We start from the raw sequence: 23,176 nt of genomic DNA, 5'->3' as shown, positions 1-23,176 counted from the left end.
CCTAACACGACGTGAAGATAACACAGAAAGCAAGAGTGTCAAGTGTCAACATAAAATGACACAAGGACATGTCTATAATGTGAGAAAACCATATTTTGGTAGGTGAGTTATTTTCCAATTACAGGTGCAGAAACTGGCTACGTCGTGAACAGTAAAAAATATAAAAAGTGTAGAATTAGCTCGCTAGCAACCTATCATGCTTAATTGCTTAAATATTTGTTTTCACCATCGGCTAGTGTGAAAGGAACATAAACATCATAAAAGGTTTTAAGCAAATCTCCAACAAAAAAAGACACTTAAAAGTTAAAAGATAATCAAATTACGATATCTACTAAATCGGGGGCCCAGAAGATACTATCAAATGTTTTTTGGTTTTTGTGGTTTGACTAACGTCCATAACTATTGCAGTAACTTCGTTGCAGATAGAATTTTGTTTAACCTATATAGTATGAAGGCGTTAAAACTACAATAATACAATTTCGCGATTTATGGGGAAAAAATTAAAGAAAACATGTAAGTGCTACTACAAGATCAGTGATATCATCAGTGCAGAATTATAGTACAAAAGCCGCCCCGTCCGGAATAAGTATAAGTAGCTTTTTTCACATGGAAGAGAAGGTGGTAGACTACTGTTTCAATGGCATTGGAGCTTGCACCAGTATGTGAAAAAGTGGAGCCAAATCCTGCCAACTCGCAATCCAAAGCACTTGTAATTTTGCTTGCATAACATATAATGGGAACAGCTTAAAGGCCCAAACTTCTGAAGAAAAACGTGAAATGAATATCAAATCGGACATAATCTTTTTATACTGAATCACATCATTTGTTGATGAAGGTCTGCTGCCTGCTGTGCCAGTTCAACCATCATAGCCTCATCGAAGAACTTATTTATGCTCACATCCTCACTCATTCCCTGCGAGATTTATTGCCAGAGCAACGTTTATTAAATGATTTTTGCATTAGCCAGTTATTTCACAAAAGGTTAAAGGATGAAGCAAGTCGTCAACTACAGAGGCTTCAAAATAAATATAGAATTCTATTGATAGAAAACCTGAGGAAAAAATTTAAACTAAAAATGGATTAAAATAAGTGCCGAGAGACAAGGAGGAAAAGGATATATACCTTTCTACGTCTTGTCTTCACCATAAACTCACGGGCAAGATGCTGTATAGGTGCTGGTTCAAGTGGGCGCAAAACAATGCTTTTATCCAGAGGATCTCCGGGAACAATAGCCCAATGATCAAAAACTGACATGCAAAATGCTTGACCTTGCGTATGATATCTCAAGTCTGTTTCAAATCCAAAAGATTCTATCACGGGCAAAAATGCCTGAGATAGGGGAAAATGTCAGCAAACCAAATTTCTGACGCACACACTCAAGCTTACACTCAAAATATCTTCAAGACCATAGCAGTCTAAAGAGGCAACATCCATCAAAACAATTTATAGGTAAAAACCAGCCACCAACCTTAACAATATAAGCTGGGGTGCCGGGCTGAGGAACATCAGCAGTAACATGCCCACGCCTTCGAGATAATACAGTGTAAATTGCAGACACACAATCTATTGGTGTTTGAATCTGATGCAAAGGCCCAAAGAATAACCATCAAAATAGTAACACTATTATACTCAAGACTTGGTCTAAAATTATATTTTTTTATTAGATTAGGCCTTTATTACTTATTAGTTAATAGTTTGTATGCAAGTCCTTACATGATCATCAATTGGTCAAAATGTCAAAAGCCACAAATTATAAACAGCTTACAGCCATCATTATAGTTGGTAATGCATATACCTCCACATAATATACTGGTTCCATGAGCCGAGGAGTAGCCATGAGGAAAGCTGAATAGGCCACTCGTCGTGCTGTTGGAATGATCTGGCCAGACCCCCGATGGAGTGACTCATTAGCAATCTTTGCATCAACAATCTTGAATTTAACATTTCTGATGGGCTCATCACAGAGAGGCCCTTCTCGTGCACCCCACTGAAATCTGTCGAATGACACAACCTCATAATCAATGTACAGTCAATTAATCCATGGATATGTAAATAGTTCAATGTACTGTATAGTTACCCCTGAACAATGGAATCCTTCACGGCATTCATCAGATCCTTGTTAACTTCAGTTGGAAGGGTGTCATCTAACAGAATATTGGGACCCTGCATTATACTTGCATATGTTACAGAGAGCCAGGGAGACAGACAAACAAATAGACCCATAAGAGAGAATTTACCTGCTTATCAGGGCCAAATGCCCAGATTGACCGTGCAGCAAGAAGATCCCAGTCATATTTAGTCTGGAAAAATTCACCTAGTTTCTTTTTACTCCAGTCAGTGCTAACAACACCATTCTCTATGTCCTCTGCAAGACCTCTTTCTAGCGGCTCGGCAATCTAAAGAACAATCAAGGTTACTATGAGTGACATGAACAATAAATCAGTCTTGGATAACAAAAGATACTCTTGAACTAAGCCATATACCTACCATAGTTATTTTATTCTTCTTGTTTGGTGTTTCGGCAAAACATTTCATTGAGGAAGATTCAACAACAGTTTCACAAAATGATACAACAGGATCTGCTACCTACAAATGCAAATGAAAGGATAGTCTTCAACAAAGGAATAGCTTTGCCTTTAAGTCAATGTCTAATAAAAAAGAGAACCAAAGTTAACGACAGAAATAGAATAACTGAATAGGAAAAACGATAGATAACCTTGACTTCTACTTCGGAATAGAGCTCTCTCAGGTCCTTCATAATTGAATCCAAGTACAGCTCACCAGTCCCTAAAATAGTGTGCTCCCCAGATTCCTCGACTTTAGTAACTGCAAGAGGATAACTCTTGCTTATTTTCCTCAGGCCCTCCACCATTTTTGGCAACTCACTTGGATTTAATGGCTCAGTAGCTGTTTTTACCACTGACAGTGTATTGAACTGAAGAGGGCGGAATATATATACATCTTCATCATAATCCACATTACAAAGAGTAGAAGTTTTCATGATTGAAGCATCCACACCTTCAATTAGAACCCAAGAACCGGGAGGAGCCTCAGCTACTGGCATCCTATCACGAGCTTGATACACCCACAACTTAGTTACTTCTTTTACAGTCATGTCCTCCTCATCATCCGGCGAGTATCCTTCTCCTAGAACACGTACAGCCTGTCCTGTCTGTATCTTACCACTATAAACTCTACCAAAGGCATCAAACACACTGCAATCGGATTTGGGATACAATTTGGTCACATTAACCATTAGGGGGCCATAAGAATCACACTGTGCCATGGCTTTGTAAATAGAAGAGTCTTTAGGACCAGTATATATATGATCAACTTTCTTAATTGCAGCATCCCTCGGAGAAGGTATATGCTGAACAAGCATATCGGTGAAACCCGAAGCTGGACCAAAAACTGAGCTACAAGCCAACCTTAGCAAAGGCCTAACATTTAATCTGTAGGCTGCATTACTTAGAGTGACTCCAAGTTCAGCAAGTGTTGTCTCTACACTCTTTTTATGTTCCCCGATCACCTGGCTATATATCTTGTAAAGTGGCTCCAGCACAAACTCCACAAAAGATCGTTCCCCTCCACTGGCAGGGGGTTTCTTTTTGAAGGTTCTGGTATCCGGATGAAAATAATAATCTCCCCAAAGCCGAGAAGCAAATTTATTAGCCTCCAAAGGAATTCCATGCAGCTTCCCATACAACTTAGCAAACGACTGCAATGTAAAGGACCATCCAGCAGTAGCACTAGCAAAACAAACATTTCCAGCAACTGGATCCACAACTTGAACACCACCAGCAATCGAGGAGGCAGCAGATATATGAGTATTAATAACTTCCAAAGTATGCCTTAGTTTATGATAAGCATCCTTTGGCGGCAACTTAAGCTCAGTTATAAGCCTGTCAACCTAAAGCCCAAAACACAAAACAATAAGATTAAGATCACAACCTAAACTCTCCCTCAACAACATCAAAAGCAAGAAATCATTTACCTTATTAATTACAACAACAATCGGCAACCGCTCCTGAATTGCGTGACGTATCGCCCTCTCCGTGTTTACCTACAAAACCACAAGAAACTAAAGGCTCAATGGTTTTGCAGCTATACCATAGTAACTAACTAGTATTACAATCAAGCAGATAGGTCATATCATATACAACATAACAGTTTCATTTTGACTTAACTACATTTTTGCTTTCCCTATTATTCTCATTTCACAATTTCAGTTCCCTCTCCGCAATTTTTTTCCCGTGAATCTAATTCCTCTACTACTATTTTAACTGTGCAATTTTAGTTCATCCGAACATGACACTCTATTAGACTAGTACATTGCCACATTCGTGTTGATGTGATACTCTAGTAATACTAAGTTGACACTCTATTGCATTGCCACATTCATGCTGATATGATACTCTAGGGAAGCGTTTGGTAGGGGACAAATTTTCACTTTCCCAAGAATCCTAACTTGAGAAACTTATATCATGTTAGATTTCAACTTAAAAACAATTGACACTAAGTGAAGTTGTCCAATAGATATATACGTTGCATCCTGAGAATTAAGGCAGGCGATGTGGGACTTCCTAACACCCTCTCTATGCAGATATCTGCCAGAACAAGCAAGCCTACTAGAATAGACAAGAACCAAGATGGACTATAGGCTCTGATACCATGTTAGATTTCAGCTTAAAACCAATTGACACTAACTAAAGTTGTCCAACAAATATATAAGTTGCATCCCGAAAACTAAGACAAGCGATGTGGGCCTTCCTAGTACCCTCCCTCCCCAGATGTCTGTCAGAACAAGCAAGCCTACTAGAATAGGCAAGAATCAAGATAGACTATAGACTCTGATACTATGTTAGATTTCAGCTTAAAATCAATTGGAATTAAGTGAAGTTGTCCAACTGATATATAAGTTGCATCCCAAGAATTGAGACAAACGATATCAGACTTCCTAACACCCCCTCCATAGAAGTCTGCCAGAACAAGTGAGCCTATAGCCCATCTTGATTCTCGCCTATTCCCACATGCATATTTAAGAAACATGTTCCCGGGGAACTATGATTCCTAGGAATCATTTTTAACTTGCATTCCCACAAAAGCATTCCCGTGGAGGGGGTTGGGAATCCTATTTTCCTAAGTTTAATTTTTGTTTTACTATAGTAAAAACATGATGTTAATCTTATTAAATTATTTAATGTAGTAAATAATTAAAGTTACCAATAAAAAAAATATCACATAATTCTTTGATTCCTAAGAAACTTATCTAAAGATTCTCAATGGTCAACCAAGCAAATTTTCTTCGGGAAACATGATTCCTGCGCATGAAAAAATTTCTCCCCAATCAAAGGCTCTCTAGCAGGGCGGGCGCTAACACATAATAAGCCTTTCACTTTAGAGCAACCACAACACTATTATTACTACAATGCAATGCCAAAAAGTCTAAAGATGAAAAGGGATGATCATGAGCAATACCATGACTCCTTCAGCAGCATCTACAATCAAGACAGCGCCATCAGCAAGCCGCAACGCCGCGGTCATCTCGTCGGAGAAATTAACATGTCCAGGCGTGTCCATGATGTTACACAAATAGGACTTGGAATTGCTATCCTCGAGCACGAGCGACATGGGAATGGCCTTGATCGAAATCCTCCTCTCCTGTTCATCAATTCTGGTATCAGTATACCGCATGTGCTTCTCACTCTGTGAATCAAACGTGGACATGTGGTGCGTCTGCTCCACGAGCATGTCCATGAACACCGTCTTTCCGTGCTGCAAGTTCCCCACCAGCGCCACATTGCGAACCAAAGTAGGGTTTGACATGAGACCCAGGAGGAACTGAGAGGACACGTAGGTGGAGGAGTCCTTCACGCCCACTTCGAATTTTATGTTTCTCACGGGCTTTATGATAGGTTGCTCCAGGGGCTGTTCGTCTTCGTCCATGACTAAGGTTTCCACGTCCTCGCCGTACACCTCTTCTGCGGTGGGGTAGTACTTTTTGTCCTCTGCTAACACAACCTGGTTCTCCAGCTCGTCGGAGATTGTCGTCATCCACCCGTTGCTCGGGCCCTCGCCGTCGGAGTGGGCGGTGCCTCCGCCGTCGGATTGGTCGTCGGGGTTGTCGTCGGCATCGGCGTCGGAGTCGCGGTCGGAGTCCTGGTCGGACTCGATCTCGGGGCCGATGTAGTTGCCGAACTCGTCGTACAAGCTGTCGTCCATGGCGGAATGTGGAGTGTGGAGAGGAGAAGAGAGAGAGGGAGTGGGAGGGAATTGGTGCCACCGTCGTTTCGAACAGACGGAGATGGGGTTTTTCGGGTTTTAGGGTAACGAATAACGATGGACGACAAGGGGAGATGGGATTTGCATTGGACTGGGCCTGGCCCGGTCCAAACAAACAGTCGAGTTAAGAAATGAAAATCTGAAATAAGAAGAGGGAACTGCTGTTACACACCGAGGTTATCAGTACAAACCTTTAATTAATTAAGTTAATGGATTAATTATATTATAAAATTGATTAAGTTAATGGATTAATTATATTATAAAATAATTAAAGTTGTTATATATAATATTAAATTTTTTAATATATATTTAATATACATGTAAATTTATATAATTAATTTTATGATAATTAATTTTTATTTAATAATTATTTTTTATATATATATAAATTATAAATAAAAATCTTCGGTTTAATAAAAATTTACATATGTAAAAAAATATTAAATTTATTTAATTATTAATTGTTGTAATAAACATTTAAATACATCATTCAATTAAATATCATATTTATTTAATTTTCAATTAATGTAATAAATATTTAAATAGATCATTCAATTAAATATCAAATTTGTTTAACTATTAATTACTGCAATAAATATCTAAATACAATATTAAATTAAATATCAAAAATTTTTAATTATCAAATTTTGTAAACAAAATTAAATGTATAAATTTTTTTTAAAAAAATTATAATTTCAAAAAAATTCAAAACATACATATGAACCATACATATTGTCAATTCATATTATCATACGGATTAATCCGTATGTTTTGAATTTTTTTAATATTCACCTCTTTTTTTTCGGTGACGAAAAATCACTAACTTCACCGTATATTCATAATCAATACACGTACACCACCGACGACAACAAACATTCACAAAAAGACGCTAATGAAAGTAAGTTATACTAAGAAAATGTGATTTAAAAAAAAACACTACAAAAATAAAATAAAAAAACTAGTTTGCTATTTATAACCAAAAATACCCATAAGGACATTTCTTGTGATTTAGAAAACTATTGGATATACAAACAAAAATGTTGGATACCCTTAACAATTTGGAGAGATTCTTTGACAGAGGTGTTGTATTTATATGTATAGTTAAAATGTCAAACAAATTTTTATCAAAAAGTTAATCTACAACTAATCTTAATTTTTACATGTATAGTTTATTGACTGTTGCTAAATAACAACATAATCTTAATCTTAGGATCACACTCTTTTAACATATTTTTTTGAATTTATCTTTTTTTTGTATGATTTTATAATTTTAAATACATTTTAAACAATAAAAAAATATATTAAAAAGTATGTTGTTAATATTTTTCATAAAGACATTATGTGTTTGTTGATGTCTCGTCATTTGTGTTTGTAGTTTTTTAGGCTTTGCCTTCCTCCATCCAGAAAAAAAATATTTATGTTTTTTTAAAATTATGAAAAATCTCAATTTCACTGGATTATGTTGTTATAATAATAAAAAAAATCTAGATCGAATGTCATAAAACTTGTTTATCTTATTTAATAATTTTGATTTAATATCACATAGTTTTTTTTATATAAAAAAATCTTTTAAAATTTCAATTGAATACACCTCTTTCATTATAGAGTTACTCAGATCACTCCAAATAAAATTTACATTTTTTAATTTTTAAAATTTGAGAAATATTTTTTTAGTCTTACTTTTGTTTTGTTTTGTTTCGTTTCAATTTTGTATCTTTAAGTTAAAAAAATAATTTTTGACCATTAAAATGTCTTTATAATAGATTTAATCAGTGCAACATACATAGAAATGACCTCCCTTTATTTCTTATTCTAATAAGATACACACCAGAAAAAGCACAAGGGGCACCAGACGGTGATACACGGTAAATATAGGTAGTACTATAGTAGTGGAACTACGAACTACAAAGCTTTTATTTAGTGACACAACCAAATTTTGCCCTTGCTATATAAAGTGTTCAGAAATTAAAAAGCATTCAACATTACATCATATATATGTAGGATCGTTATTCATAAGCTCCATATGCATTACATCAGCAACGGTGGTGTTGGTGGTGTGGAGGCCCTGGAGGGGGAGGTCCCGGTGGCCCAGGAGGCGGAGGAGTTGGATGAGCATACGGTGGCCCGGGTGGGCCATGGTGTTGATGAAAGCCTGGTTCGGGTGGGCCGGGATGGTGGTGTGGAGGCCCAGGAGGCGGAGGAGTTGGATAAGCATGCGGTGGGCCGGGTGGGCCGTGGTGGTGGTGTGGAGGCCCAGGAGGCGGAGGAGATGGATGAGCATGTGGTGGCGGAGCCGGTGGGCCGGGGTGGTGGTGAGGGCCTGGACCGCCTGGCGGGGGAGGATTGTGCATGTTGCTGAGAGTTGTTGAACTGAGGAATCACACACTGGGTTGCTAACCAGTAAACCTTATAAAAATATTGTTAGCAAGAAATATTTTCTTTTTGCGGTGAATGAACTTAAACCACTAATTTCGATAATAATGTACCAGAAAAGTAAACAATCCTTCCTTCCTTATCTTTAGCAATCTACTAGTCAATAATGCCCGGGTTTTCTTTCTAGAAGTTGGATACCTAACATTCAAAACACGTGTCGATTTTTGCTTGGGCTTTAAGCCCTCCTTTACACGTAAAGAACAAAAAAAAAAAAAAAAACACACGTAGAATTTAAGTCGATGTTGAGAACTGCACAATATGCACTTACAGGTTTAAGTTTTGTTTTAATACATTACAGTATACATTATTATTAAATTATTGTTTTTTGCTACTAACAAGTATTTTCGGGATCATGTTTGGTGATATGAAAGAAAAGTATATGGAACATGAATGCTATAATAGTGGGGGGCACGACAAATATGTAATCAACTAGTCATTTAGAAATTATTAGTATCGTGGTCCTTTTGTAATGCTTTTGGAATCTTTTTTTAAAAAAAAGAAAAAAGAAAAGCGAGTTCTGTAAGAATTCAGACCCTTACTTAAATCCGTAAAAGTCTAGAAGCGAATAAAAGGAAATTGAAGAGTGTTGGGTTGCTTTTTCTTAAAAAAAATGTAATATGATATTTTTGGGATTCTACTACCATGCATTGCAGATTTGCAGGTGCATGAATCGTGCCCCTTATTGGGCCTATTTATTTGGTCGACACGGGCTTAAATTTTTCAACTTGTTTAAGTGTTGGGTCAATCTGGAGCACTAATATTCTGAAATAAAAAGGCACCAAACTAAACCAGAAGGATGATCTACAGTAATAGTAAGATTGATTCATTCATGCGATTATAATGCGTAAGAAAAAAAAAAGAGATTGATTCATAAATTAGGTGTTGATATTTAATTTCTTTGCTCGGTCAAAGTGATTAATAATAATAATAATAATAATAAATGTACAGTGAAATATAAGTGTTGAATTTTAAACGCAAAACTTAGGTATAATTTTTTATATGTTTTGATTTCTCACGATAAAGCTCAATGACAAGCCTATCAAAGACCCAATGGGCTATACACCTTAAACGCCTGGAATGCGTAGGTCTGTTCCGATTTTTAAGCCCATGATGCATTTGAATATTTTTTTTTATTATGGGATGCATTTGAATATACCCCTCCCCTTCTTTTATTCCATTGAGAATTATTTTCGAAGAATGTATCTTATAGATAAACCGTTGAGACAGAAGTAGTGACCTAAGGATCAATTTCATTTAAACAATATTAGATGCATGCATTTTATAAGTAAAAGAATTAGAAAAACAAACGCAACTTTTTTATTTGTAAGTCACATTTTTATATACACATACTTAACTTTTTAAAGACAAAAAAAAAATGTCACCATTGAAACATTCTACCTCGTAGACCATCCTTCCAGCCTTGACCTTCCACGTACAAATTGAGCCGTGAAACATTTCATGTCAAGAAAGAACATTGGAGAAGTAAAAATATTTGAAAAAAAACAAACAGAGATGATTTAGGTTACACGTTTCTTGAATAAAAGAAAATGTGACGTTGCACCCAATTTAAATTTAAATAAAGTAACGAACAAAAGCTTTGTTTATGGTAAAAAGAAAAAGAAAAAGAAAAAGAAAAGAAGAAACGGACAAGTATTTTTATAGACAAAGTCAATGGTGAACCGTATACAACAATGTCTGTTTTACGCCAAGTGTAAGTGATAAGGCGTTTTTTTTGTCTCTAAAATGACTTAAATCTGATTGAAGTTAACAATCTGTGTTTTGATCGCTGTGGCAATTATTATGCTCTATTATCATCGATCTCTCATTATTATTGCCCACCACATATACAACCTTATTACACAAAAGAAAACAAAAAACGGAGGAGAATTTTACTTGGTATGAGCTGTTATGGATTTGGCTTTATGATTCTCCAAACTGTCTTCTGCTAATATCTTTTGGCCATTTCTATTTTCCTTTTAGTTTCAAGCCAGTTCAAACTTAAAAACACCTAATCCGTTACTTTATTATTATATAACTCATTAAATGCAATTTTCTTTTCACTTTTGGGAGGCTCTAAAGTCTAAACGGACAGCTAGTTGAAATTATTTTATATTAATATGTTGCTAGCATTTTTCGGTAAGAAAAAAAGGTTACTAGCATTTTTTTAATATAAAGAATTTTAGATAAAAATCAATAAAATATGATATTACTATGTAATTAGATATTTGTATAAAAACCTTTAACATTGTCAATGCATTTAAATTGAACTTTTATTATTTTTGTTTTCTCATTTTAACCCAATCTTATTATTATTATTATTATTATTATTATTATTATTATTATTATTATTCAAGTTAAATGTCAATTAGTAAAGAAAAATTTGTTTTTAATTAGACGTGTGAATTAGTTTGCTTATGATTGTTTAAGCTTAATTAATAATCTTTTGTTTTAATATTCCATACACAATCACACTAAATATTCGGAATGATGAGAAAGAGTTTTGCCTCCCACATGAAAATGTTAATTAATAAAGAAAAACATACATTCTTAACGAGACAAGTGGATTAATTTGTGCAGTGTTGATTTAAAATTAGGTTATATTTAAGGAGGTATTTGAATTAGTTTTATAGTTAATTTTACTAGCTAAAAAATTTATTTGACGGTTCCATAAATAATTTTTTAAATAATTTTTAATATTTTTAAAACGTTAATTTCTAACTTTTTAATATTTTCTCATTTTTATTCTTGATTTATTTATTTATTTTATTATCTTTTTTAAATAAATTATAATTTCTTATTTTTGTATCATTTTATACTTTTCAACTATCTCAATAATTAATTTTATTAAATATTTATAATTTAATAAATTAAGTTCTTGACAGTCAACTTTTTACTTTTATTAAAAATAACCTTAATCAATAGTTTCAAGTTAAAGTATTAGGCATATCACCCTTATAATTATTATTTTTTTTGCAATTCCGGTTTACTTCAAAGGATAATATATGCCCTTGATACATGCGAAAGATATACGTGATCTGTAAAAATTTATTATTTATTATATTCTTAAATAAAATTATTAAAAAGGAAGTGAGAAAAGAAAATGATAATATTAAAAAGACAAGCAAATATGCAAAGACTAGACGAGTGTTTGAATTGGGTGCCCCGAAAGTAGGGAAATAATTGAAAATGAAGAAAAAGCTCCAAGTTGGTATGCTTTCCATTGTCATCAAGCAATAAGCATCCACATCTTACATCTAGCTAGCAAGCTGAGCTCTCTGTGCCTCTCATCTTCTCTTCTCTTTTCATCTCTTTCCACTCCAAGTCATGGGTTCTTCCTCTAGTCGACTTGGGTCTCGCCCTTCTTCGTCTTCTAGTCACAGTCACAGGGTCAACCGCTTCAGATTATCGTCTCTTCTATGTGGCACCTCCACCTCTCGCTCCGTTCATCAGGTGCCCTTTTTTCTCACTCTTCCCCCCAAAATCCTTTCTTACACCCTATTTCCTCAATACCCATTTCGTTTTTTACGCTCACCAACAATTTTTCAATTCAAAAATTTGATTTTTCACATCTGGGATTGATCCACCTGGTCGCCCCCTTTTAATCATCGGGATGGAAATTAAGTATCTGTACCTATTGTTTTTTAAATCAGGGAGCTCTTTTTTTGGGTGTAGTTATAAAATTGGCGTGCAAATTTAGCTTTTCATAGGGGGCCAAGCAATTGAGCTTGACTTATGGTTAGTTATCTTGTCAAAGTATAGGCTTTTAGGTAAGGTAATTGATTTTTTACTTTTTGGGGAATTGATTGTGGGAGATCATCTTTCATACATGTACTCATTCGCAGTTTATGGCGGTATATTCATTATCATGGTTGTTGGAGTTTTCAGAATCTGATCATTTGTCATTTGATTAATACGGTTTGACATATATGAGTTTAATCCATCAAGTTATCTCCTTACGATGCCTATGGTATGATTCTTTGTCAGAAATATGGGATTTAGCATATTGCTAGTGTTTTCCCAAGGTGATTTGATTGATTCAGTGAATGGTGAAAATATCTACTAACATCTTGAAAAATTAAAATTTCACGAGTTACAAGATTTTGAATCCAACTCTTTCTCCATTCACTGGCAACTGGCAAATACTGGCACTCCTTTACTTTCTATTGATTCAGAGGCATGTTGGTCGATATTAATTTGTGCATCTCAGCATCTATACAATGATGGATTTCAAAGATCATGTTTGTTCTTAACTTTTTGACTACTCTCGTGAGGAAAACATAACTTATTAGTATGGTTTGAAATTTTATGCACTAGCCTTGTAGACTCAACTGGTCTCACACGCTACAATTTGGGGATGACTGTTAAATAAATGCTAAGAGTGATTGATACAGGAAGTGACCGTTCTTATATTGTGTTTTTAGATGGAAGAACTTTCAGCTGAACTTCGGGTTGATTCAGCAAGGGATTTTGATGGTGAAATTCAGAAAGACACTGAGGAATCGTCTTTATCATATACAGAAGCTAGAATTAGCTCCAGTCGCCCTGCTGAAACTGCAACCCTATCTGATATGAGAACTGAGTTCCATGGGAATACTAGTGTTGAAGGTTCTTCTAGAAACGTTGCAACAAATAGTCAGAGGAACTGCTTGTCTGAACATGAGGAGCTTGTCCCTCCTTATCAGGTAAGTGCTGGTCATACTGGTCATGAATCATATAGTGATAGTAGCAACACAGCTAGTACTTCATTTGTAGAACAGCAGTCTTCAGATCCAGTCTCTGTAAATGTTTCTGCTAACAAGGATTTAGTCAATGATGTTAATAATCCAGTGGTTAGTGATGTCTCTCAAGTTTCTCATGAGACAATGCGTCCAAGAAGTTCAACCCCTCAAGAGCATGGGAATTTTGGTTCTGGTGAAATTTCTGTTGAGAATCACACTAGTGCATTCATATCTATTCAGAATTCTTCCAGCCCTGTTGCTCAAGTTTCCAACTTAGCAGCAACCTCTCAATTGCCAGAAGATGAACCTCGTCGTGAGACAATACCTTCGGGTTTAGGTATTCTTGTGTCCAATCGGGAAAGAGGGCCGGGAAATGATAGTGTGCTTCAAGTTGATGTGGTCACTATATCTTCCAACATTTTGTCTGGTAGCAGTGCTGATGCCAATGATAATGATGCCAGAAGGAATGGTAGAAGATTATTTTGGGATGCTTTTTCACGACGTAGTTCTAGAAGGCTTGGTGATTCTCCAACCATTGTCTTCTCTGCTGGGGGTGCTGATGATTCTGGATCTCAAGATCGATGGCTAGTTGATTTTGGTGGTGATTTGTCAAATGATGGGGTTGGAGGTGCTTCCGGATATACGGGTAGTAGAATTCACAGATTGAATGAACGAAGAATGCAACACTCAAGATCTGAGGTGATTTTGAAAATTTGGAGCATAGAATGCCTCAAATTGCTTAAATCACCTACTTGGATTTGTTAACTGGGTTTGTGATCCCTTTCATCTTATTTATGCTGTTTAATTACTTTTTATAGATCTGGGAAAGGCTTCGTGGTGGCTTTGATGAGATTGGTCGGTGGAATTCATGTCCACTAGGACTCCATGCAGATGGCATGTGCTCATGTGAGTCTTCCCCAATGGCTGAGGAATCTAGCACTCAAGCAAGTATTTCAAGAATCATCATGCTGGCTGAGGCTTTGTTTGAGGTTTTAACCTTCTCTCATACTTACTGTTTGCTGTTAGCTTTAATTCAATTTATCTGTCCACCATTTTTTCCTGCATTATTTAAATTCTACCCATCTTGATTTTTTGCTTTATATTTTTTGAGCATTTAATTTAAACCTGATTCTTGCTGAGTTTCAGTTGGTGATATCTAATTATGATACCGTTGACCGGGTAGTGTGCTTATTGGATAAAAGCATTCTGAGTGCACATGCTTTGATGCATTTGTTTTTCATCTTTTCTAGACTCTAGAATGTCATGTCTCCTGATAATTGAGATTATCTAATTTTCAATTTTGTCATTAAGTTAGGCCATTTTTTTAAATAATCTTGGACTGCCTTTGTCGTTCAACTTCTTTGTAGGGAAAGAAAAGAAGAATAGCTTCTTATTCCTTATTGTGAATGTTTTGGAGTGTTAAGATGTCATCTAGTGTTTTGGACTGCAGGTTTTAGATGAAATTCATCGACAACCTGGATCACTGTCTCTATCCATGGTATCTCTCCCTGCACCTGAATCAGTTGTTGATTCACTCCCTCTGAAATCTCACAAAAAGGTTGATGTAGCTCATGGAGGCAATGATGCTGAACAGTAAGTCTCCTAATCCCAATTATCTTAAGCAAATATGTGGGCATAAATAATGTCATTGAATGTGTCAGTGTGGTTATGATAGTTTGTTAGGCCATGAATACTTACATGAGAATTTCTATTTTTTTATTTACTTTTATGTCTGTTCAAAATTATTATTTCTCCCAATATTAAAAATTATGAATTTGGTAGATGTTACATATGTCTGGCGGATTATGAAGAAGGGGACCAAATAAGAGTTCTTCCTTGCTTCCACGAGTATCACATGTCATGTGTCGATAAATGGCTTAAAGAAATACATGGGTATTGTCATCTTTTATCATTCTTTTCGTATTTACCTGTTTTCATTTTATAATAAAAAATAACTTACTCAGCTTCCCTCTTTTTTACAGTGTATGTCCTCTGTGTCGCGGCAATGTCTGTGGAGGGTTCACAGAGTCTTCTGCCAACTCAGAAGTGCAGTCTCATTGACATTGTACATAGAATGTAAATATTAAAATTTAGACTAAGCTTCCATTTGGGTCCTCTGAAGATACACTTGACATCAAATTGGTCTTTCAAATATGTGTCATGAAAATGGTTCAAGCTATTGTCACATACCAACTTGATCAAAAGACTGTTTTGATGTCACCAAAATTCTTTGAAGGACTAATTTGACATCCGTACCGTACATCACAGATCTTTAAGAGACTAAATTGATATGAAGTGTATCTTTGAATTGCCAAAAATGATGGTCTCAAATATATTCGACCCACGACAATGATATGCATATAACAGCTATTTAGAGTCCGGTGTACAAAGTGAGATTTTGTATCCGAAATTTATGATGCTTCTGTAGTCCTATTTCCTAGCACAAATATGGGATAAATATTCATTTTAGTCCTGAATGTTAAAGCTTGGTCCCTAATAATATTCCATGGCAGCTAATTAATATTGTGACGATCCAGCTTCTTCTTCTTTTTTTTTCATTAATGGAACGGGAGGAAGCAAGAGGGAATGGACTACAATTGAAAATTAAAGAATGGAGCGAAGTTGCCATTTCCTTTATTTAGAATATTAGTAAAGAAATAGAAGAAACCTTTATTATTTTTAACTTTTCCCTCATTCTATCCCACCATTAGAAAAAAAAATGGGCTCTTTGAGGGAAATAAATTATTTTTGAGTTCTGTTCCCCCTTAAGGCAAAATATCTAATGTACTCTTACGTTATAAATCAAATTAGAATATGCGCGAATATTAATTAATCAATTATTTTCTTTAGTCTTTGTAAATATGCATTTCACATACTATTTTTGTAATTGGTTAAAAATTCTTTCAACCATCTTAAAATACCTTCTTTTTATCCTTATTTATATACTTGATTTTAATAATTTTCCTATCTCTTTTAATCTATTTTTTGTGTATTTCAGTAGTTTTTTTTTTAAAAAATTGTCAATAACTAAAAAAATCTTATATTAAAGTTTAAATGCTTCATTGTAAATAAAAACTATAAGTTTTATATTCCAAGATATTTGTTTATTCAAAAATTTAATTATATAAAAATATTATCTTATATAATACACAAGTTAACATACTAGTATGTTACGTACTTTGAGTGTTTTAGAAGTTTGAAAGGGACCGAGTTTTACCGTGATTTAATATTTTTTTTACGAAAAAATTGTTTCAAATAAAAAAATCATATTTGGTTTTGTCACCGAAGATTTTGAATGAAAAAAAAATTAAATCAAAGATTTTGACTTGGTTTTCCACAAATTCTGAAACCGTTTTTAGTATTTCTATTTCACTCATTTTTTTAGATGCTTATTTCACTCATTTACTTGTTCAAATAATTATCTTTTTGTGAACTTTAACGTGTCATTATAATATATGCCAGCGCCCTAATTCTATGCTGTATCTCATTCTTTTTCCTCCTCCCCTCTTGTTCTTCCTTCTCCATTTTATGTTCAGTTTACCAAAATTTATTTTATAAGAGTCTCTGTTATATTTATCTTGAAAACATTTTACACTCAAAAAGTTAATATTATGTGACTAATAAATCTTTGAAGACAACGTTGTCAGATCCCTTAAGCTGGAAATTCTTATAGTCGTTTTCTTCTAATTTTTCCAACAAAAATCCTTGTCCACTTGAAATCTTTTCTCTATTTCATTTCTGTTTCCTCATTATTCGTGAATCCGTGATCCAAACACTGCAAAGTATAAGGAAACATCAAATAATAATTGTATGTTTGAATGGGCACCATTTTGTAAGGGAAAAAAAACTGAACTTATAATAATAATAATAACAATAGAAATATTGATATCCTGGTTGAGTAGGATTATCGATAATTGAGACAGTAATTACAAGTCTTGTTTTCTGGCTCAGCAATACAACGGATACTGTACGGATGAGTTTCCTAGAGAGGAAGCTGATCCAGACACCTTAAAGTTAAACTAAGCGTAACCATGAGAAAATGGATTAATGTTACTGCTACGAACTGAATTATTATCACGATGACCAAAAAGATTTGGATGAATGTTTTCGTCACCGTCAAATGTTGTTGTTGTCCAACGCCTAGAGTTGCTTTGTTTTTCTCTAGCAATGTTGCGCCTGTTCTCCATTTCCGCAACATGGTCCTTGAACTCTTTCTTCACCACATCCAGCACAACATCACCGTATCGGTCACACCATGATCTTCATTATTCATACAAATAGATACACCAAAAAAGCGTTATTTCGAAATTACATTAAAACAAGTTATCCAAAGTTGAAATTACATATTATGAAAGGCTTATGTATGTTGACTCACTTGGGAAAGTAATTTTTCAACTCAGCCTTGTCCACTGGAATTCTTGTAGAAATTGCTTCAATCTGATCATTCCTGTTCGTACAGAAAAGCAAGCAACTAGTATCAAATTTTCAAATGCAATATATGATAGGGAGATATAAGGTGGCTTGGGCTTAGATGATTAAGTAAGAAGGGAAGAGGAAAAAAGTTGCATTTTGATCCTTTTTGTTGACAAAATTAATATTTGCGGATAAAAGAAATATATATGATATGATAGAACAAAATAACCAAGAAAAATGACATATATATGATGAGAAAATACTTACGAAAATTTAAGATTTGGGTTTGTGCTGCTCAGTTCTGTCTGGATTCTTGACAACTCCTTCTTTATCTTGTCTCCCAAAACCTATTTATGGTGCACATAAATTTAGCCTAACGTGTCCAAAATTAGCTTCAATAAGGAAATGAGATTCATAGATTGAAAGGGATGGAGGATATAAAACCTTATCAATAAAAAAATCAGATGGGGAACCATCAGAATGCAACTTCTTCTTTATTAACTTAGTGTCTGGTCCCTCCCCAAGTGTCTTTGCTAAGGAACCCGAATAGGCCTCCTCACTCTCATTAAGAGGCAAAGGAGCTGTCTCTTCTTCTGATTCATTTCTCCTCCATTTCTTGAACCCTTCAAATCCCCATTGCTTTTTACCTGATTTCCCCGATCTTTGATCTTGTTCAGGACCACCACTTTGCTCCTTATGAAACAAAGTTCTAAATGGTTTCCTCTTCAACTTGTCCAAACCGCCACTCTCCTTCACTGGTTCTGGAGGCACACTTTCCTCCATAAGAATTGACTTTCCTTCACTTTGTTTTTCCTTTGTCTGAGCATCCCAGAAGGGGTTTTCCCTTGATTCATTGTTGGCAGACAAAGAAGGTGAGTCAAACATGCTCTTTTCTTCCCCATTTTTCCCACCTTTGCCAAAGCCAAATACCAAGGCTGCTCCTTTAATCTGCTTCATGGCTGATCCCTGATTGGACTTGCTCTTACTACCCAAATTCTCTTTGTTCACCCAGCACTTCTCATCCTTCAAATCAATCACTGACCACTCTTCCTCTGAATTCTCTTTTGAGTCCTTAGGCCTTGCCACGATCACATCCCTAGCTTCAATCTGAGCCCCCTGTGCTGCCAGTCTCTGGAGTAATGGCCTCTTAGAAGAATGGTACTCTTCTTCAGAAATGCACTTGGCATAGAGAAGTTCCTGGTAACAAGAAAAACGTGTGTTTGAAATTTGAATAGGCAGTTGCAAAATTGATTTTAAATGAAATTGATTTGAATTCAAATTAACATGATTTATGTTTGAATGTTTTAAGCCGTACTAAAAATCAGTATAAAATCTTATCTAACACTAAAACTAATTAGAATTGCTCCAGCCCAAAATAAATTCTGGATCTAGAATCAATTCCTTGGCATAAAACCAAGTATGTAAACATTTATCTAAAAAGCTGATATTTAAATGTGGATCCTGAATCATCCAACATGAATCCAAGCATGCTAAGAATCACACAAAGATTCACTTTTTACATGAAAATTAGAACTTGTTGACACTGACCTGGAGAAACAGAAGCTTATCTCTTAATATAACGGGGTGTTCTTGTTCTGGAGGAGAAGCAATGAGGGTGTCTAGCAAGTGGGTTCTGAAGGCCGAAACTTCAGATTCAGCGACGATGCCTTCTTTGTGGAGACCCATCAAGTTCAGCACCTGGTGGAAAGAGTCTTGCTGCCATTTAAGGTTGTCGGATTGCAGTTTCGACAATTTGTGTTCCGCCGCAGGTAACGGTCGTTTCTTGAAGCTGAAAGGAAGAATGGTCTTGCACAGAGAGGTGAGTGAGTCATGGAGGGTTGAGTAGTACGTGGGGGTGTAGTAGGAGTACACCATTCTCGAGTGTTCAAGTTAGATGAAGAAGGTGTTTCTCGACAACGAATGCGGCTTTTGTGACAAAACTCAAAAGGCCTAATGATGTTTTTTTTGTGAGAGTTGAAGATGGTGTCGGGAATTATGTGTGTGTTTTCAGATTTTGAATCTTGGGGGTATTGCTCTAAAGGCTAAACAGTCACTTCACGTTGGAAAACTAGCCGTTGAGTGTGGGGTGAAGAAAAACCAAACGTCGTCGTTTTCATTCATTTTACATTATTGTCACCAACGGATGAAATTGCTGAGATGTTTTTCTTTGTACTGGAAGTACTTTGTTCGATACCTTTAGGATTTACATATTGTTAAGTGAGATACATCAACCAGTATTTTAAACAAAACCATGTCTTTAGATAAATTTCTTTTTGGAAAATTTACAAAAGACTAACAAGGATTCATGTGTAGAAAGAAAATTCGCTAACCATAAATAATCATACAAGAACTATAAAAAGATATGTTAGGTTGATTTAATGGTAAAAGAATAATAAAAAATGAGAGATAAGTAGATTTAAAATCTTCTGCTAACAAAAATTAATAATATTAACAATTAACACTTGTTGATAAAAAGAAAAATACAAGAATTATAAAAGACTTGTTTTAAATGTTATTTTTTTTATATTTAAAAGACTCTATTAATAGGAAAAATTAAAATATTGAATAAACTTAACCATAGAAAAATTATTTACCACTAAAAAAGCAATGACTAAAAATTACTAAAATTCTTAAAAGATTCATTTTTATAATTTTATTTTATTTTTAAAACAAGGAGAAAAAAAGGAAACAAATCAAAAATAATGTGATAGTTATATAAAGTTTAAAGTGTTAAAATCGTTCGATGAAAAATGAAATATCATATATCCGTGAAAAACAAATCAAAAGGAAACAAAAGTTTTACTAATAATTGTTTAAAATTAGTTCGATGGAAAATGAAATATCATATATCCATGAAACTTTTGTATTGTGATAGTTATATAAACTTTAAAGTGTTAAAATAGTTGAAATTGAGTTGTTGGTTGAAATGATGTGAATTTTAAACTTGAATTGGGAGTGATTTGAAGAAATTAAAAATAATAATAATAATAACGAGCTTAAAGTTGACTTGGAACTAAAATCTAAGTCCAGGAAGGAATATGGACCATTGATCCTATACAATTTTCAAATAGGCGTGGTGATCTCAGTTTATGTAATTTCATGCGAAGTTTATAGAGACATTTTTATAATAGAATTTGTAACATGTAATTTATTATTATTTAACATTTGTTTTCATATTTAAAAAATAAAAATATTTAAAATCTTATGTAGCATCTAGCACGGTTCAATAAAAATTAACCAAGAAGTCCATAGCATAGAGTACAAATCAAAGAAGATTTCAGCTTAACAAAATCTACAATGAAACAAAACAATTCCTATTGGTGGCAATTCTATACCGGACAGAATCATATGGCAGCACACTTGTGATGGAGTGAGGCACAGGGTCTTAGCCATGTAAATGAAACATACAGAGTTTGCAGAGAAAATTTTCACATTTACATGGGTGATACGGAAGAGATAGAATAATTAGGTTTTCTTCAATAAAGAATTCCCACTGGAGCAGATGCTTGCTACTGCCAGCAATTTGTTCAATTAGTGCACAAACACAAGTTTTATGGAAACCCGCTGAGACTAATTGGTTCGAATCAAATTTTGATGCTTCAGTTAAAAGAGGTGTAGGTACTAAATTTATTCCAATATGCTATGATCCTCTAATAGCAGAAATTATGTCCTTCAAATGGAGTATTCACAGTTGCTGCACAAATGTGTTTTGATCAGACTGTCTTAACTCCTCAATCACCACCAGATTTTGTCTTTAATTTCAGTCTGATTCACTTTAAAAAAAAAAAAAAGGATCTGCAAAATGGACAATAGGATTCATTTTTTTTCCAAGCATTTGGACGGATCAAACTTGATTTGGTCCTCAATCGACAAAAAGATCAAAGGATGTTTAGTTTTCACATATCTCTGTTTCTTTTGACTAATGAAAATAAATAATTTCGTTACAGAACAAGAAAAAAGAATAAAAGGCCAGTTACTGTTCTAGGATTTATCATTTTGATCTTCTTCTAGATTCCCTAAGACTAAGATCTGAGTTGGCGCCACAAACCATGAAAAAGGCCTTTTCTTTTGTGGCTTTCTGATTTGATATGTGCCATGAACTTCTGATCAAGTCTCCGTTTGGCTTCGCGTGCCGCTCCTCCGAGATTTTCATCTGGGTATGCCCGATTTAACATGCTTCTTTCCTGATTTCATTAAAACAATAACGCATCCCCATTATAGACAGAGAGAGAAATTAAAGTGGACGAAAGAGGAACGTAAAGGTACCAGTAAAGAGGAAGAGGATTGGAGGTTCCTGGTAGTATACAAACAGAAAGAGCGGTTGCTGGTGGAATCATCACCAGCACTGTTATGCAAGCGTCTCCTTCGAGCACATTCAACTCCCGGAAGCATCCCAGACATGGTCTTTGATTTGGTACAACGATGTCTATATGAGATGGAACTATGAAATATTAATATTAATCAAAGGAGGAACAACCGAACAAGTCCAAAAGTTTCGACTTTCGAGGAACCCACCTAGCACCATCCACGAGCTTTCCTTTCGACAACAATTCTATTCTATTTTATTCACGTTTACCTCCCAGGTCAGCCTGTCAAAACAATGGAATAATTAAATAATAATCAATTACTATCAGAGTATATTGTATATCACAAATAATGCACATAATTTTAATATCAGTTTATTAGTTAGTAAGTGGTTAGTCCAAATATAACTGAAATTAATCTTCTTTACATATTCCGCATTAGTATCACGATCATAACGTAGATTTTGTTGTTGTTGTGAAAGTGTAATATATGTATGAATAGTAAAAAGGTACCAAAACTCCAGAAGTACCGATATAACAGTTCAAACAAAGCGTAGGTAGTGGTGCCAATTAATTCAGCCTGATATCAAATGGTTAGAGAATATTTAAGCCTGCAAAAAGTCGAGCATATTTAGTGACAATTCTTCGTGTTGGTGGTTCCTATACCAAGTTCCTGCAAAAAGATAAGATTTTCACGGGTGAAAGATCAGATCTCGTAAAAGAACTCTCCATATTTCAATTTTTTTGATAAAGAAATGTGAGGGAAATATTTGAAAGAAAAAAAAAAGAAATGAAATCCCAAAAAGTACTTAAAAAATAAAAAAATAACATATACTCTTAAAATAAAAAATGAAAGGGATCTTAAGGGTTAAGATTCCAAAATAAGATTTAGAATGGCTGAAGCTATAAATATACCAGCGGTATATGCACCAACTCCTACTGACCAAGCATTGATCCTCACATGATACGTGTCCTGTTCCTGCCATCTATTTATATCCACCCGAAGTTTACTTCTTACTGTCCCTT

At 34.7% G+C, this 23,176-nt stretch overlaps 4 protein-coding genes across 4 annotated transcripts; 1 reads left to right on the top strand and 3 right to left on the bottom strand.

Annotated features, from left to right (window-relative positions):
• Positions 1 to 301: 301 nt before the first annotated feature.
• Positions 302 to 6,396, bottom strand: LOC114392793 (110 kDa U5 small nuclear ribonucleoprotein component CLO-like). Its single transcript, XM_028354019.1, has 10 exons — positions 5,479 to 6,396; positions 3,995 to 4,063; positions 2,717 to 3,910; positions 2,488 to 2,586; positions 2,238 to 2,396; positions 2,078 to 2,163; positions 1,796 to 1,994; positions 1,469 to 1,579; positions 1,123 to 1,329; positions 302 to 913 (listed from the first exon to the last, which is right to left on the bottom strand). Exons 1-10 carry the CDS (start codon positions 6,220 to 6,222, stop codon positions 815 to 817), a joined length of 2,967 nt encoding a protein of 988 aa, XP_028209820.1. The 5' UTR covers positions 6,223 to 6,396; the 3' UTR covers positions 302 to 814.
• A 5,454-nt stretch (positions 6,397 to 11,850) lies between these two features.
• On the top strand, positions 11,851 to 15,935 carry LOC114393425. Its single transcript, XM_028354779.1, has 6 exons — positions 11,851 to 12,165; positions 13,137 to 14,132; positions 14,252 to 14,422; positions 14,884 to 15,026; positions 15,216 to 15,326; positions 15,416 to 15,935. Exons 1-6 carry the CDS (start codon positions 12,040 to 12,042, stop codon positions 15,492 to 15,494), a joined length of 1,626 nt encoding a protein of 541 aa, XP_028210580.1. The 5' UTR covers positions 11,851 to 12,039; the 3' UTR covers positions 15,495 to 15,935.
• A 1,331-nt stretch (positions 15,936 to 17,266) lies between these two features.
• On the bottom strand, positions 17,267 to 20,116 carry LOC114392478. The gene is made up of 5 exons (XM_028353626.1): positions 19,395 to 20,116; positions 18,291 to 19,043; positions 18,114 to 18,193; positions 17,809 to 17,880; positions 17,267 to 17,693 (listed from the first exon to the last, which is right to left on the bottom strand). Exons 1-5 carry the CDS (start codon positions 19,719 to 19,721, stop codon positions 17,453 to 17,455), a joined length of 1,473 nt encoding a protein of 490 aa, XP_028209427.1. The 5' UTR covers positions 19,722 to 20,116; the 3' UTR covers positions 17,267 to 17,452.
• Positions 20,117 to 21,102: 986 nt separating this feature from the next.
• Positions 21,103 to 22,272, bottom strand: LOC114392203. The gene is made up of 2 exons (XM_028353255.1): positions 22,113 to 22,272; positions 21,103 to 22,030 (listed from the first exon to the last, which is right to left on the bottom strand). The coding sequence occupies exons 1-2, from the start codon at positions 22,245 to 22,247 to the stop codon at positions 21,869 to 21,871; spliced, it is 297 nt and encodes a 98-aa protein (XP_028209056.1). The 5' UTR covers positions 22,248 to 22,272; the 3' UTR covers positions 21,103 to 21,868.
• Between the last annotated feature and the right edge of the window lie 904 nt (positions 22,273 to 23,176).

The sequence above is a fragment of the Glycine soja genome, chromosome 17 (genome assembly GCF_004193775.1).
Source record: "Glycine soja cultivar W05 chromosome 17, ASM419377v2, whole genome shotgun sequence".
Lineage (NCBI taxonomy): Eukaryota > Viridiplantae > Streptophyta > Magnoliopsida > Fabales > Fabaceae > Glycine > Glycine soja.
Note: the sequence above shows the minus strand (reverse complement) of the source record. Positions and strands in the feature narration are given on the sequence as shown.